Source organism: Rutilus rutilus (assembly GCF_951802725.1).
Source record: "Rutilus rutilus genome assembly, chromosome: 14".
NCBI classification, from domain to species: domain Eukaryota; kingdom Metazoa; phylum Chordata; class Actinopteri; order Cypriniformes; family Leuciscidae; genus Rutilus; species Rutilus rutilus.
In genome coordinates this window covers 24,284,246-24,299,548 of record NC_140219.1, presented here as the reverse complement: position 1 = coordinate 24,299,548, position 15,303 = coordinate 24,284,246, and the positions used below count along the sequence as shown (strand labels likewise).

The following is a 15,303-nucleotide window of genomic DNA, read 5'->3' as shown; positions in this document are numbered from 1 at the left end:
AGAAGGTCCCTGGTTCAAGGAGTCCTTTCTGTGCGGAGTTTGCATGGATCATATATACATTATATATAACCCTGCGTAAACCATCCAGACAAGCTAACAACTGCCTTAAGGTTTAAGACTGGAGGTCAAAAAGTATGAAATCAAAATGCGGTCAAAATATGAAGTCAGATTCAATTACATTATAAAATATGGTGATGTTATGATGAGCATGCCAAGGAAAAGGGTTTTGTGCATGCAGCAGCAGTTTAGATGTCATTTGAGCCAAATTAAAAGGTCACAAAATGTATTTGAGCAGAAAATCTGAACATTCTGTCATTTTTGTGCCGTACATTAATAGTTTAGAGATTTCCCTTTGAGTCAGGACACACTGTGACCTTGTGACTGGCTGTACAGGTGGTTCTTCACATAATAATTAATTCCCACAGATGCTGGCCTCCCGCATGACAGCGTATTTCCGTAAGAAGTGTGTGGGGGTTACGGACCAGCGCGTCCGACTGATGAACGAGATCCTGGGTTGTATTAAGTTCATTAAGATGTACTGCTGGGAGACGGCGTTTTCCCACAGCATTCAAAGTAAGACAGCGCTCAGCTACACCCACTCAAACAGTAGCACTGACTTAGTCACCATCATTATATGCTCACTTCCTGTTTCTCTGAGCGCTTGGATGTCATAGTCTCCATGGAAATCAAAGGATCATCTCTGTGTCTTTACACTGCATTCAAAGGAACATTCTCAAGTTTCCTAATCCACTGTCTTGGCTCTGTCCTTCCTCGGTCCTCAGTCACTGAAATGTCCTGAGAGTCCCTGAGCCTCAAGATTAACTTACAAAGCGTTTAACGCTCTTTATTCCATAATGCCTTTGGAGTGTTTTGACTTTGTTGAATGTTAGATAATAACGATTTGGGTGACGTGGATATATACTACCATTTAAAAGTTAGGGGTCAGCAAGGATGCATTGATCAAAAATGTATCAAAAATGACAGTAAAGACATTTATAATGTTTCAAATAAATGCTGTTCAACATTGATTATAATAAGAAATGTTGCTTGAGCATCAAATCTGCATATTATTATGATTTCTGAAGGATCATGTGACACTGAAGACTGGAGTAATGATGCTGAAAATTTAGATTTACATCACAGGAATAAATTGCATTTTAAAACACATGCAATAATATTCACAATATTCATGTTTTTACTGTATGTTTGATCAAATAAATGCAGCCTTGGTGAGCAGAAGAGACTTCTTTCAAAAACACTTAAGGAACCCTTTAAACATGTTTGAATCATTGAATCATAGAAGTAATCGCAGGTGTAGTTCATAACATAAACCAAATATGAATTGTCTTCATTTTGAACAGTATATTTATTCATAATTTGTGCCTCTTTCCGTAAAATATTTTGCTAAAATGTGTGCTTGTACTGTCCTTGTATGTTGTATGGAAAAGAAATGGCATTCAGAGATTTTAAGTTGTTTTCTAAATGTTCAAAAACTCTCTCTATATGTAGGCAATGGATCTTTTAAACCTTTAAACTGGGACGTACTGCTTCAGTAATCCATTTTCATATAAGATATTGCCTGTTATGTAGCTGAGCAGAAATGAAGGATGCATGGCCTTCTCTCTTAAATTTGCACTTTTTTTTTTTTTTTGCATGCACTTATGAATAAAATATCACAACCTGCATAGATTAACATTTTCTATATCTGAATTATAGAGATCCAGCAATGCTTTCAGAGATTACGTCCAGTGCTTCTGGTTGTTTAGACCAGCAGCAAAACACTTTGGCCATGAGCCAGAGAGCGGCACTGAATGAATGTGCCAGCTTCCAGGCAGTCGGGAGACAAATATTAGTGCAGCAGAAGGAGGGTGAAATGGGGCACTTGGACACCATCCAATGCCTCACCATTCCCATCTACTGCAACATCCCATATATGATTATGATCTGTCTTCCGTTACAGTCACACTTCTCAGTGTTTCCGCCGGATTGGACATCGTTTGGCTCCTGCAAACTAGAAACTACATTGTAGGATAGAAACACAATAGGGCTACATTCACACAGTAGGTTTCTCTAAATATGGTTCTGTTTATACATAGTTCAGTTTCAAGAGACAATAACAAATGCATTATATAACCGAACTGACTCCCTTAAGGCCGGTTCAATGCGTTTCTGCTGTTTAAAACGCGAGATGTAGGTCAGCAGAACTGAAAAAGTGCAAGGTCTAGAGACGCATTTTTAAAAGTTGATGTTCTTTTACCGTGAATGCAGCGTTTTTGAAATGCTGTGTCATGCTAGAGACGCGAGCGCTACGGTTAAAGGTGCAGTACGTGATTTATGGGAATCATTGTTGAACACTGTTGATATTTGAAATCAACCCAATCAAACACACCCATCCTTTCAATGAGAGAGTGGATGTCTCTTTATCATAGCTGAAGCTAAAACAAAATAAAGCTTTTGCGAAAAATAAAGTGAACATGATGAACGAACGACAAGGAGGAACAAAAAGTCTGTCTTTCTTCAAATCTCTCCTCCCTTATCATAAGTTGATTGGCTGATTGGCTACAAGTGTGTTTTGGTGCTCGGTCCAATACACTTTCATCAGCGTTTCTGTTCGATATCGCTTAATGCACCTTTAAAGATGCCGTCTAGCTTGTTTACAATGAAAAACAACACTTTCTGTGTGATCGGACCCTTAAGTCTTCAGGAGTCTCAGCTACATTTTGAAAGCGTACTTTTTTTTTTAGACGTCTGTCATGTCATTGAGGCATTTGGCATAAAGTAAAAAACATGAAATTTTTCACTCAATTTGTTATTTTGTTGATAAAAAAATTAAAACGAATTAGAAAAATGTAAAATGGAAATGTTTTCGACTGAAGTAAGTCCAGTTATTTGTATTAACTGTTTATGATTCTTATTTTTTATTATTATTATACATTTTCCTGTCACACAATAAGGTATTGTGTGGCCATAGATTGACAAAAGGAGAGGAAAACTTTTCTCTTGCTTCTTTGACGACTCCTCTGTTTGTGTCTCCAGAGGTCCGATCAGAAGAGAGGAGGATACTGGAGTGGGCCGGCTGTGTTCAGAGCCTGACGGTGGGCGTAGCTCCAGTCGTGGTGGTGATAGCCAGCGTGTGCACGTTCACTCTTCACATGGCTCTGGGTTATGATCTCACGGCAGCACAGGTTAAGCCATATTTCTGCTTTCCGCTTTCTATCCGAGACTCCTAATCAACAGCGAACTTGAACTCACAGAGACCTGTTTTCATTTCTGTCACGACGCGCAGGCCTTCACCGTTGTTGCTGTTTTCAACTCCATGACCTTTGCCCTAAAGGTCACGCCCTTGGCAGTGCGTGCTTTATCCGAGGGATCCGTGGCTGTGAAACGATTTCAGGTCAAAAACACATCCACATCCACACAAGAACCAGAAATGACTGATCTGCCATGATTTACTCGCCCCCATATGTTTTTCCAAACATTAATTACTTTCAGTGGAACACAAAAGATACATTTTGAAGAACATCCAGATGGCTCTTCTCCAGTAAAATGAAATAAATAGGGAATGGGACTCCAAAAATGACAAAAAAATTATTTAACCCTATAAAGCCTATTGTATCATATTTAATACACAAATTTCTAAGGCCTCTAAATTATCAACATGATCAAAACTTTGCTGAAAAAACTGTTTTTGTAGATATTCGAGCTATCAAAAATACACGGAGGCGGGATTGTTGCATTAGACCAAAACAGTCGCATTTTTATTCTCAACTTCTGCGCAACGCATCAACAAAACTCAAGCTCTCTCGCTTCTTAAAGGAGATGTGCCAATATGCATGTGTGTCTATGATGGTGATGTGATGTGATATTATGAATCAGTGATGTGTGGGTTGCTCGTATCTGCCCCCACATTGTACACAATCTGTTGCATGCTTTCTGTCACCTGATTGATAGCTCATACTTTTTTAACAAGTAAAAGTTCTTTTAATTGTAATTTAGTATAATTATAAAAACGTTCACTTTTAGACTGTGATTCAAGTGTCTTTTACTGATATTTATAAATCAAATGTAAGAATAAATTTGCTCAAGATGAACACTCACTGGATTTCAGCAACTTGATTATCCAACATAATTTTTTGGAAAAAAATCATGTTAAAATGTTGTATCAAATATGATTGATCAGGCTTTTGAGGAACGTTTTGTTTATCTCGCAATCATCATTACTTTGCATTACGTTATATCCCCCCCCCCCCCCCCCCCTAATTTAAAAACTACAGAGCTTTGATCATAAAACCAAGCATTTACATTTCATCTTACTAAGACATATTAGGAGATATAGATTGAAATTTATATCTATATTTATAACTTATATGTATATGCATTTCATGTTAGTAGTCTGCTTTACTGTTATTAACATCTTATTGATTAACATTACAAGCTATCAGAACATATTTTTGCTCAGTTTGGGTCTCTGAATAAAACTGAGGTGTATTTTTTTCCTCCTTGAGAATGAGCTCCATATTCTCATATATCATACTATATAGACATACAATGTCAAATAGAAACCTTTTAGAAAAAACACATATACAAACTTTTTCTAAAGGTTCTGTAAACTTTTCCCTTTCAAAACTATTTATTTCATACGTCAAGCTTAAAAATCATCACCTCTGCTATAGTTCTCAAACCTCAATCATGCTCAAATTCACTCTAAATCGTCGCACTGGACTACTTTTATGCTATGTTTGTGCGCTCTATTCACTTTCATGGAAGAGCAGACTGGACATTCTGCAGTATTTCTACTTTTGTGTTCCCAGAATTTCATGTTCAAACAACATGATACTGAGTAAATAAATGACAGAATTTGGTAACACTTTAGTTTAGGGTCCAATTCTCACTATTAGCTAGTTTCTTATTAGCATGCATATTACTACGATATTGGCTGCTTATTAATACTTATAAAGCACATATTAATGCCTTATTCTGCAGGACCAGATTCTATATCCCTTAATCCGACCCAATACCTATTAACAACTACCTTACTAACTATTAATAAGAAGTAATTTGAAGTTTACTGAGGCAAAAGCTGTAGTTAATAGTGAAAATTGGACCCTAATCTGAAGTGTGACCCAGAATTGTTCTTATGGGAGAACTATTCCTTCAAAGTGTTGTTTACCAAACAAGTTTGATGTTCCCGGTGTTAATGCCTCCGCTTTTGCCCACAGAAGCTCTTCATGATGGAGGATAGGGAGCTGATCTCGATCAAAACGGAAGATCCCTATAATGCGGTGGAGTTTAAAGATGCCACACTGGCCTGGGAGAAGACCTGCGGCTCACAGGGGAAAAAGAGCCGAGTTCAGCAGAAAAGAGGAGGAATGAGGAGGCTTTTGAGGAGGGAGAAACTGAGCTTGTACATCAGCACAGAGGAGAGTAAAGGAAAGAGCGAGGAACCCAACGCAGAGCACCTTCTCACACACATGGAGCAGGAGAGCCCGCAGAGCACCATCTCCTCATCCCAGAGCATCCGACCGCCGCTGCACAAAACCCTGCACCGCATAGACCTGAGCATCCGCAAGGTACTGTCAGAGGTCATCTGCACACCTTTCACCTTTATTAAGCTTTTCATGGGCGGCTCAAACCTTGCCTGCAAGAATACTGAATAGAGGGCTGCTGTAGTTTTTCAAAACTTTAATCAATTTGACTTGATTTTACGGCCTGCTTTCTGCGCTGTGCACCCAGGGCTCACTTGTGGGGGTTTGTGGTGGAGTCGGCAGTGGAAAGAGCTCACTGTTATCTGCTCTCCTGGGACAGGTGAGAAACTACATGCACTACCATTCAAAAGTTTGGGGTCGGATTTATTTTTATCTCGCTTTTATTCAGCAAGGATGCATTAAATTGATCAAAATAGTCAGTAATGACATTTAAGTTGTTACAAGATTCAAATACATGCTGTTCTTTTAAACTTTCTTTGGAGCTTGACAGCTGTTGTTTTACAGAAAAGAGAAGCATATTTCACCTTATGAGTTCTACTGAGAAAATAACAGCATATGGGTTTGGCACGGAATTAGAGTAAATAATGAAAAACGTTTATTTTTTATAACCACCCCTTTAACCATCATCAACCAGCCTGGACATAAACCAGCTGGTCTTCTCAGCAGGGTGAAAGCAGATGTATAGGTTTGATTCTTCGCCTTCTGTCTAGATGACCCTTCTCGGCGGCTCAGTAGCTGTAAATGGAGGATTCGCATATGTTGCTCAACAGGCTTGGATCCTCAATGATTCCCTCAGGGAGAACATCCTGTTTGGAAAACAATATGTTGAGGAAAAGTAAGGAGCTTTATCCATGCAAATGTAAGTTGTGCATACAAATGACTTGGGCCTTTCTTCTAAAATTAAACAAGTTTTGTGCTCATCTCTCACCAGGTACAATGCTGTTCTGGAGGCATGCTGTTTATTCCCTGACATTACTGAGCTACCATATGGCGATATGACTGAGGTATAATGCTCCTAATATAATCTCTGTCCTCGACAAACACAGTCAAAGTACAAGGTCGTGCAAATCCCACTTGTATGATATCCATATTACTTTTTCAATTGTAAATAGCCTTGAACAAATGGTGTATAATCATGACTGTGGCTGTAACTGAATTATCTGCTGTAGATAGGAGAGAGAGGAGCCAACCTGAGCGGCGGCCAGCGGCAGAGAGTGAGTCTGGCACGTGCGCTGTACAGCGAGAGACCCATCCTTCTGCTCGATGACCCCCTCAGCGCCGTAGACACTCGTGTGGGCTCACACCTATTCCACAGCGCCATCCGCCCCGCTGCCAAGGGCAGGACTGTCATCTTCGTCACGCACCAACTGCAGGCAAGAGGCTTATGAATGCACGTGTTGTACAGCGAGAGCATAGACGTATCGCAGACTGGGACAGGTGGCGTCGAACTCGTCCACCGAGTTCCACTGAGAATATATACGTTTTTGAATGAGAGGCAGTGCTTTATTGTGAAGGCCGTTGTTAGGCAATCCTTTCAGCCATTACTATACTTATAATACAGTATGGCTTTAAATGCCTTTTTCCTCTTATAAAATATAAAATATTTTTATAATAATTTTTATTTTAGTTGAACAAAATGTTAGTTTAGTAAGTTTGTGTGCCCTTGTGATTAAATAAAAATCATATTTAGCTTTTAGTAGCATTTTTATTTCTGTTTTTGTTTTAATCATTTTAGTACTTTATCTTAAACTTTTTTTATTTCAGTTAGTTGCCAAGGCAACATAAAAAAAATGTTTTTAAGTTCAGTTAAAAAATATGTTTTATTATATTTCAGCTTTATTTCAATTAACAAAAATGATTATTTTAATAATTTCAGTAAACAATAACTCCTAAACCGATAACTGATAAATGGCACATATTTAAATTCTGTCCTGTTTTGTCTAAATAAAAAGTGAAGAATTAAACACTAAAAATTAAAATTAAACATTTTAAATAAACTATAACATTAAAATATGCATTATAAAAAATATTGAGATTTGCTTTGAGATTTGCTAAAGATTACTTAAATTAGTTTAGGTAAATTAAGGTAACATTAGGAAAGGTAAAAAATAGAGGAAATGAGCTGTACAATTTAACTATAAAAATCCAATATTGACTGTTACTAATACATAACAAAATGTCTAATATTAGCTGATAACTGATAATATCAATATGTCATCCCTATTAAAAATATTAAAGACATAAAGATTTCCCTCAACACATTATTTAATTTAATTTTATATCATTATTATTTTGTTATTTTTCTTTTTTCTTTAATGTCTTCTACTCTTTGATATTATTATGCTTAGATGTAGGTTAATGTAACATAAGGTCTCCTAACTCTGTTTTATGACACTCTATGTCCTTTCCCCCGGGTGTGTTTATTCTACAGTACTTGCCAGAGTGTGATGAGTTGGTGTTAATGAAGGACGGCCAGATAGCAGAGCACGGCACACACACCCAGCTGATGGAGAAAGGCCGAGACTACGCTGCCCTTTTCAACAGCGTGCAGCAAGAGGTGCGATATGCCGCCTATGGGAAAACACCAGGGTCACACACTCACAAAACATCCTACATCACCCACTGCAAAATTCATGAACCACGGGCTGCAGAGCTGCTGGCTTTGAAATGTTAATTTACGCTGTGTTTTTGTAATTTATTAGTGAATTGATCTGTGGGAGTAACAGCCGAGGGACATTGTCACTGATCTCTGTATTAATGACCCAACAGCCGTTGTTCTGGCGCATTCAGTTGCGGGTTGCTCTTTACCAGGTCTCGCTCTTTCTCTTTATTCTGTTCATCTATCATCCAGAACCTGGTGAGGAAGAACCTGAAAAACAAGCAGAGGGCAGAGGAGGAGAGCAGCCCGCGGTCCCTTCATGTCAATGATGCAGCCAAGCCGCACGCCGAGAGCAATAAAGGAGGTGAGAGTTGTTTAATACAGCACTTCTCAGCTAGGTTTGCATTGAATCCACATTGCATTTCAAGTGGTGACACCATCAACCCATTACCAGTGCAAAAAAGTAACAAGAAAATACTTTGGAGTCAAATGTTGAAAATGGCAAAAAAACTGTGTATGCAGATTTATTTATGTATACAATATGTATGTTAATAATATGTTATTATAAATGTTTATATGAATATTATATGTTGATCATTAAAAATGTACTTTAAATTGGCAGTTAACAAAAAAAACATTAACATAACATGACCATGAATAGACAAAAATGTGACACAATGTTTACTCTACAACGATGTACTAAGAAAACGATCCCCGTTCACACGGATTTGTGCAAATAACTAAAAAGGCTGTATTATGCATGCCAGGCCAGTAGTTGTCGATGTCACTTTGTCAAGAAACACCCCACGAACATGTAATACGCATGCGTGAACATGTAATACTCGTACGCATGACGTCGCCCGTTTTTACAAATTCCCGTTTTTGTTGTTTACACGGTCAATAAACCTTGCACTATGAAACCCGTTTTCACAATCTTGTGTTTTCAGACCATCAAAACACAATTGTCCTGTAAATTACTGTCCAAAACTTCTAAAAAGTTTTCTTTTTCAGTTGAAAACGGTGTCGTGCAAACACACCCTTAGCCGCAGAGAACACATTTTTGTCCTTCGAGAGAAAACACAGACGCTCAAACTTTTAAAACAAATCTAGGTCTCGCTCACACTCGCTGATCTGAAATGATGCTAACACAAGCCTAGTTGATACAAACATCCCATGACTGTTATACTAAATATAAACCACCCAGCAAATAAATTGATCTTTTGTTCAGATGTTTGGCTAGCCAACGCGTGACCTATCTTGGGGTCGTGGCCTAGCAGTCGAGAAGCGCTGGTTTAATCTGAGAACAACAGTCTGAGTTTAGCTGAGCTAATATTGGTGGATGAATCACACTTCTTTGTTGTTCTTCTCTGTCTCTTTCTGTTGTTTGATGTGCACATCACAGAGCAGCTCATGAAGGCGGAGGAAAAGGGGACCGGGGCCGTGGCCTGGCCCGTGTATGCTGCCTACATCAAGGCTGCCGGAGGCCCTCTGGCCTTCATTGTGAACATCCTCCTCTTCCTCTTCACCACAGGCAGTATCGCCTTCAGCAACTGGTGGCTGAGTCACTGGATCAGGCAGGGCAGCGGGGTAAACCAGTCTCACTGCTTTGACTTTCTGCCATTTAAAGGGATTGTTCAGCCAACAATAAGAACTCTGTCATCAGTTACTTACTCGCCTGCATGACTCTTTCTTCTGTGAAAAACAAAATGAGAATTTCTGATCCGTGTGAATTAATTAACCAACCGATTCACTGGAAAGATCTCACTCAAAAGAATAATTAGTTTCCTTGGTTCGTACTTGCTCACACTCTTCAGAGTTTCATAGGAGAAAGTGAGTCTTTACAGGTTTAGAAACGCCATAATGGTGAAACAATGATGACAATTTCCCTTTTTGGGTGAATTATTCCTTTAAGGCAAGGCAACGGCAGCTTGAATCACCGACTTTTGGTGCTCAGCTGAAATGAACATCAATCCGAAACTAATTAGAAGTGCCAGACTCCACACGATTTACTCAGAGGGACAATCACGGCAACAGATGTTGCCGTTAACTCGCATTCTGTAAAATAATTGAGACTGGGACTGGTGCACACAGTTCAGCTTGTATGTTGGGAATCTCTAGGGAAGGATCATGTTTCCAAGGTAATGTTCGTTTGTCCCTGCAGAATTCCTCGCTGCTGCAGGGGAACGAGACCGCCGAGAGCGATAGCATGCGGCTGAATCCGCACATACAGTACTACTCCAGGGTGTACGTCTTATCCATGGGGGCGGCGCTCTTCCTGAAGACCGTGCGAGGGCTGGTGTTCGTCAAGGTAATCTGGAGTTTATTGTCAGCGAAGTTAGCGCACGAGATTCCTCTGTTCAGGCTTCCTGCTGAATTTTTCATCAAACACTTGGGTCCTTAGGCAGATGCATTTCCTCTTTGCTCATGTACTATTCATCACTGCCTGAATCTACCTGAGAGTGCCAGGTTAATCTGTCATGGGGGGAATCGCAATTAATGCCTTTTTCCCACGGCGAAACCGATATGTTATTGATATGGTATAGTTCCAGTTTAATTTTCACACTAAATCCTTGCTCTGCAATCCATGACATTGGCAAGTGTCCACTTTTTTCTCTTTCTCATCCTTTCTGTCTCCTTCATTTTTTTTCTGCGGTTTAATTGAAATTGCCTGCAGGCTAAATCCATTTATCTGTCCAGTGTCTTGACTTTGAGCTGGAGGGGTTGTGTGTGCGTGTCCCATCAGGACCCTGTGCCCCCTTCTCCATTAAGCAGACCCGACAGCACATTAGAGAGGTTATGTGTCTGTGTAATTGTGTGCCACTTGTATTCACTAATTCCGCGATGATGGCTAATCTCTTTTACCCGAAGGTAAGATAGCAAATTTGGGAACTTTACATATTCTATTATTGGAATGAATTTGTCCCCTTGTGCCAGAAACCATTAAATCCAAATGTACTTGCATAACATGAGGAATTTTGTTATGAAGGCATGGATGTGAGAATATCTGTACTTATACAACCATGTGTTTATATGAGCTGCAGTTCTACCTCAGGGCAGTGATGACGTTCATCATTTACTACGCCTTATTTGTGTGTTAGATAGTGCTGGGGGTAACGTCATGACTACACTGGATACGATCTGTGGAATGTGCCTAAACTAGACCACTTTTCATTCTAATTAAAGAAGCTGTTTTCATGAAAGTGCCCTTTGTGACGCGGCATGTCTAAGTGTGCCTACTGTTGATGATGCCTGCTTTCTATTTCTGACGCACTGCACAGCGATCCCAACCACTTTATTTTCCCCTGACTTAAAATGACAAAATATATTACATTTATTTGTCATACACTATTGTTTAAAGGGATAGTTCGGCCAAAAATGATATTTAACCCATGATTTACTCACCCTCAAGCCGTTCGAGATGCATATGTCAATCTTTTTTCAGACGAACACATTTTCAGTTATTTTAGAAAATGTCTTAGATCTTTCAGTGGTTATAATGTCAAGTTATGGGGTCCACCTCCTTCAAGTCCCAAAAATGTGCATGCATCCTTCACAAAAGTAATCCATCCGGCTCCAGGGGGATAAACGAAGGCCTTCTGAGGGTAATCCGTGCGGTTTTGTCGTAAAAATATACATATTTAAAACTTTAGAAATGAAAATATCTGGCTTCCGGCAACGGTCGACGCGCGTTCACGGGAGATGGATGGGTTAATCATGGGTTAAATATCATTTTTGGCCGAACTATCCCTTTAAATCTTTTGGGTCAGTAAGATTTTTTAATGACTTTGAAAGAAGTCTCTTATGCTCAACAAGGCTGTGTTTATTTGATCAAAAATACAATAGAAAACAGTAATATTGTGAAATATTACAATTTAAAATAACTACTTTTTATTAAAATATATATATTTTTTAAAATAATGATGTATTCATGTGATGGCAACGCTGAATTTTCAGAAGCCATTACTCCAGTCTTCAGTGTCACATGATCAAAAGAAATCTTGGTATCTTTATTTTACAGTGTTCTTGTTACATGTACTGTACTTACCATAGTAATAAATTATGTAATAGTAGTAAATAGTATTCGATTGTTCTATTGTTTCTAACCAGATGTATCGGGTGTAATAACTGTGAACATTGTCCTGGGCCCTGTGATGGTGGAGACCTTTGGGGAGTGTGGGTCCCGGGCCCTTTGAATTTTGATCCTAATGATCATGATCCTAATACGCAGATTGATAAAGGGATAGTTCACCCAGAAAAGAAAATTCTGTCATTAATTACTCGCCCTCATGTCGGTCCAAAACCGTAAGACTTTCGTTCATTTTCTGATCACAAATGAAGATCTTTTTAATGAAATCTGAGAGATTTCTGTCCCTCCACTGAGAAGCATCGAGAAGTTAACCCCAGAAAGTTAGTAAATACATCTTAAACAATGTCTACTCTCGCGTTTAGTGCGGTGCTCTTGTGAACGCACGTTGGAGATTAATATTTCGAAGTGGTCAATTATGTTTTTTCTGCAAACAAAGCACTACAGTCGCTTTATAAAATTAAGGTTGAACCACTGGAGTCACATGGATTACTTGAATGATGTCTTTACTACCTTTCTGGGGATTCAAAGTGGTAGTTGTATAGCTGTCAATGAAGGGACAGAAAGCACTCAGATTTCATCAAAATATCTTCATTTGTGTTCAGAAGATGAACGTCTTACATGTTTTGAATGACATGAGGGTGAGTAATTAATGACAGAATTGTAATTTTTGGGTGAACTATCCCTTTAAACCTTTTGCTGTTCTACAAAGTAATTTTTTTTTATACCAGCTGTATAAAAAATATAAGTTTTGTATATATACAAAATATATTTTGTATAAAATATACTATTTTTATAGTATATCTGTTAACAAAGAAATTCCCCTATTTTACTGTGGCTGAAGTTGATTGATCTTTGCTTAGTGATGTCAGACTCGAGCAGCATTGGTCACTTCCAGTGTAATGTCTCGTCTGGACCTCGCAGAGCTCAGGCAAAAGCATTTCTGTATGCTTGCCACGGTTTCCCTTCATATAATCTAGCTATTATGGCTGTTTAAATGTTTGTTTACATCCCTGACCTGTTTATTTGCATTGTAGACCCTAACTAAAGCATTTTATAGGTTTTTAAATCACCGGCCCATTTATTAGCATTTTTGCTGTGTTCATGCATTATTAACACTGTTGTGTGTGTGTGTTGTTGTTGTTGCAGTGCACTGTGCGGGCAGCCTCGGTTCTGCATGATAAACTATTTAAGACTCTACTTCTGAGCCCCATGCGCTTTTTCGACACAACACCCCTGGGACGCATTCTCAACCGATTCTCCAAGGACATGGATGAGGGTGAGGAACCTCTCTCTCTCTTTCTCAGTTCACAAATCCTTTTCAAATGCGGGATGACGGGGGCGTCTCAAAGAGTTTTGATGTCTCGCTCTCTCACACGTTGGCTCTCTATTCTTCCTCTTTTCATAGTTGACGTGAGGCTGGCTATGCAAGCCGAAATGCTGCTCCAGAATGTGACACTAGTGCTGTTCTGCCTGGCAATGGTTGGCATTGTGTTTCCGTGGTTCCTGTTCTCCATCATCCCTTTAGGGGCGTTCCTCTTCATTGTCAACCGAATCTCCAGGTTTGGTCTATCAGATTTATTAAAAGCAACCGATAGTTGAGCTGTGTGAAAGACTGGTAATCAGGCTAAATCTGCCAAAAATGATGTAGATAAGAAAATCAACTTTTTCTATATATTCATTTTATCATTTTTATTATACAGGTAATAATTTTATTAAAAATATGAATTTATTCATATGTATTAAAGGTTTAGTTCTGTGATTAATTACTCACCCTCATGTCGTTCCAAACCCGTAAGACTTTCGGAACGACATGACGGTGAGTAATTAATGACAGAATTTAGATTTTCTTTAAGAAAATAGAAACTAAAATAATTGTGTATAAATATAATAAAATTTGTTTATATATAAAGATTTTTGAGAGGTACATAAAATTGCTGGCATTTTTAAACATATTTTACATAATATTTGGCCATTTCTTTATGTTTAAATATGTCAGCAATTTTATGTACCCCTCAAATCTTTATTCTGACCACTAGTTCTGGCCATTGTGATACAAAATTTGTTTCTCTCTTTGAAGTGAAATGTGTTCAGATGTGTGCTTTGCTCTAAAAAGACAACAGAACCACCCTCATGCATGTATTTTCAAAGAATCTGTCTTGCGTATCAAGGGCAGGTTTGTCCTCATTCACATGGCCTCTTTTTAAGAAAAGTATAATTCATTACTGACATTATTCACAAGCCATGCCTTTTTTATATATGCACTTACAAGCTAAAATTAGGCATCAGTAATGGCCTCTGCCTCTGCCTTACACTGCAGATAGACTCTGCTGTCCTGTCTGCGATAGCGCTGACGTGTGAAAGGCCTCATAAAGCCCCGTATAAATCAGTCTAGAAGCCAGAAAGACTGCAGCTCAGCCAGGAAGATCCCCTCAGTCTCACTATTATTGTCCCCTGTGGGCCTCCATCTCGCCACTAACCTGTCACATCACAGGCAGTTCTGTGAGCCACAAAGATAAGCAGATGAGATGAGCCAGAGCTTTGATCAAAACTCAGCCGTATATCGCTGCTCATATTCCATGACTGGGTGACTTTTTGTCAGGGACTGAAAATATATATATGTATATAAATAAATAAATGTACTTTTCCGATTGTCCTTTTTACCCAAAGGGTTCTCATTCGTGAGCTGAAGCGCCTGGAAAATATCAGCCAATCCCCTTTCACCTCTCATATCACCAGCAGTCTGCAAGGACTGTCCACTATCTATGCTTACGGCAGGGGAGCTGACTTCATACACAGGTAATATTCAGACATCATACTGTCCTCCATGACCTTGCAGAACTTTTCACTGAAATGCTGAAGTTATGCTGGGGAAACTTTACTTGAGGTCTTTATGTACCATGGCCCCAGAAGGTATTCTCAAATTTCAAAAAGTCACACTCACAAATGTCATTGCATAAGATAAAAAATCAAAGACCAATCAAATTTGAGGACTGGAACTAATTGTTTTGTATTGTAATGAAGGTTACAGTTATACACGAATGTACTTAATGAATGCATATATGCTACCGCTCAAATGAAATTAATACTTTTCAGCAAGGACACATTAAATGGATCAAAAGTGATGGTAAAGA

The 15,303-nt window shown here is 38.8% G+C and overlaps 1 protein-coding gene across 4 annotated transcripts in view; it reads left to right on the top strand.

Annotated features, from left to right (window-relative positions):
* The window catches only part of LOC311303292 (ATP-binding cassette sub-family C member 5), a gene marked incomplete at its 5' end in the record, with an annotated part of 37,429 nt that overhangs the window by 13,935 nt on the left and 8,191 nt on the right, over positions 1-15,303 (top strand). For all 4 annotated transcript variants that reach the window (XM_084429698.1, XM_084429699.1, XM_084429700.1 and 1 more), the window contains 15 exons: positions 426-573; positions 3,037-3,185; positions 3,287-3,394; positions 5,220-5,570; positions 5,734-5,805; positions 6,197-6,321; positions 6,418-6,490; positions 6,656-6,859; positions 7,918-8,043; positions 8,338-8,449; positions 9,488-9,672; positions 10,247-10,393; positions 13,319-13,448; positions 13,578-13,731; positions 14,840-14,968. In XM_084429698.1, the coding sequence (XP_084285824.1) occupies positions 426-573; positions 3,037-3,185; positions 3,287-3,394; positions 5,220-5,570; positions 5,734-5,805; positions 6,197-6,321; positions 6,418-6,490; positions 6,656-6,859; positions 7,918-8,043; positions 8,338-8,449; positions 9,488-9,672; positions 10,247-10,393; positions 13,319-13,448; positions 13,578-13,731; positions 14,840-14,968 (2,213 nt within the window). The remainder of the gene's footprint in view (positions 1-425; positions 574-3,036; positions 3,186-3,286; positions 3,395-5,219; positions 5,571-5,733; positions 5,806-6,196; positions 6,322-6,417; positions 6,491-6,655; positions 6,860-7,917; positions 8,044-8,337; positions 8,450-9,487; positions 9,673-10,246; positions 10,394-13,318; positions 13,449-13,577; positions 13,732-14,839; positions 14,969-15,303) is intronic.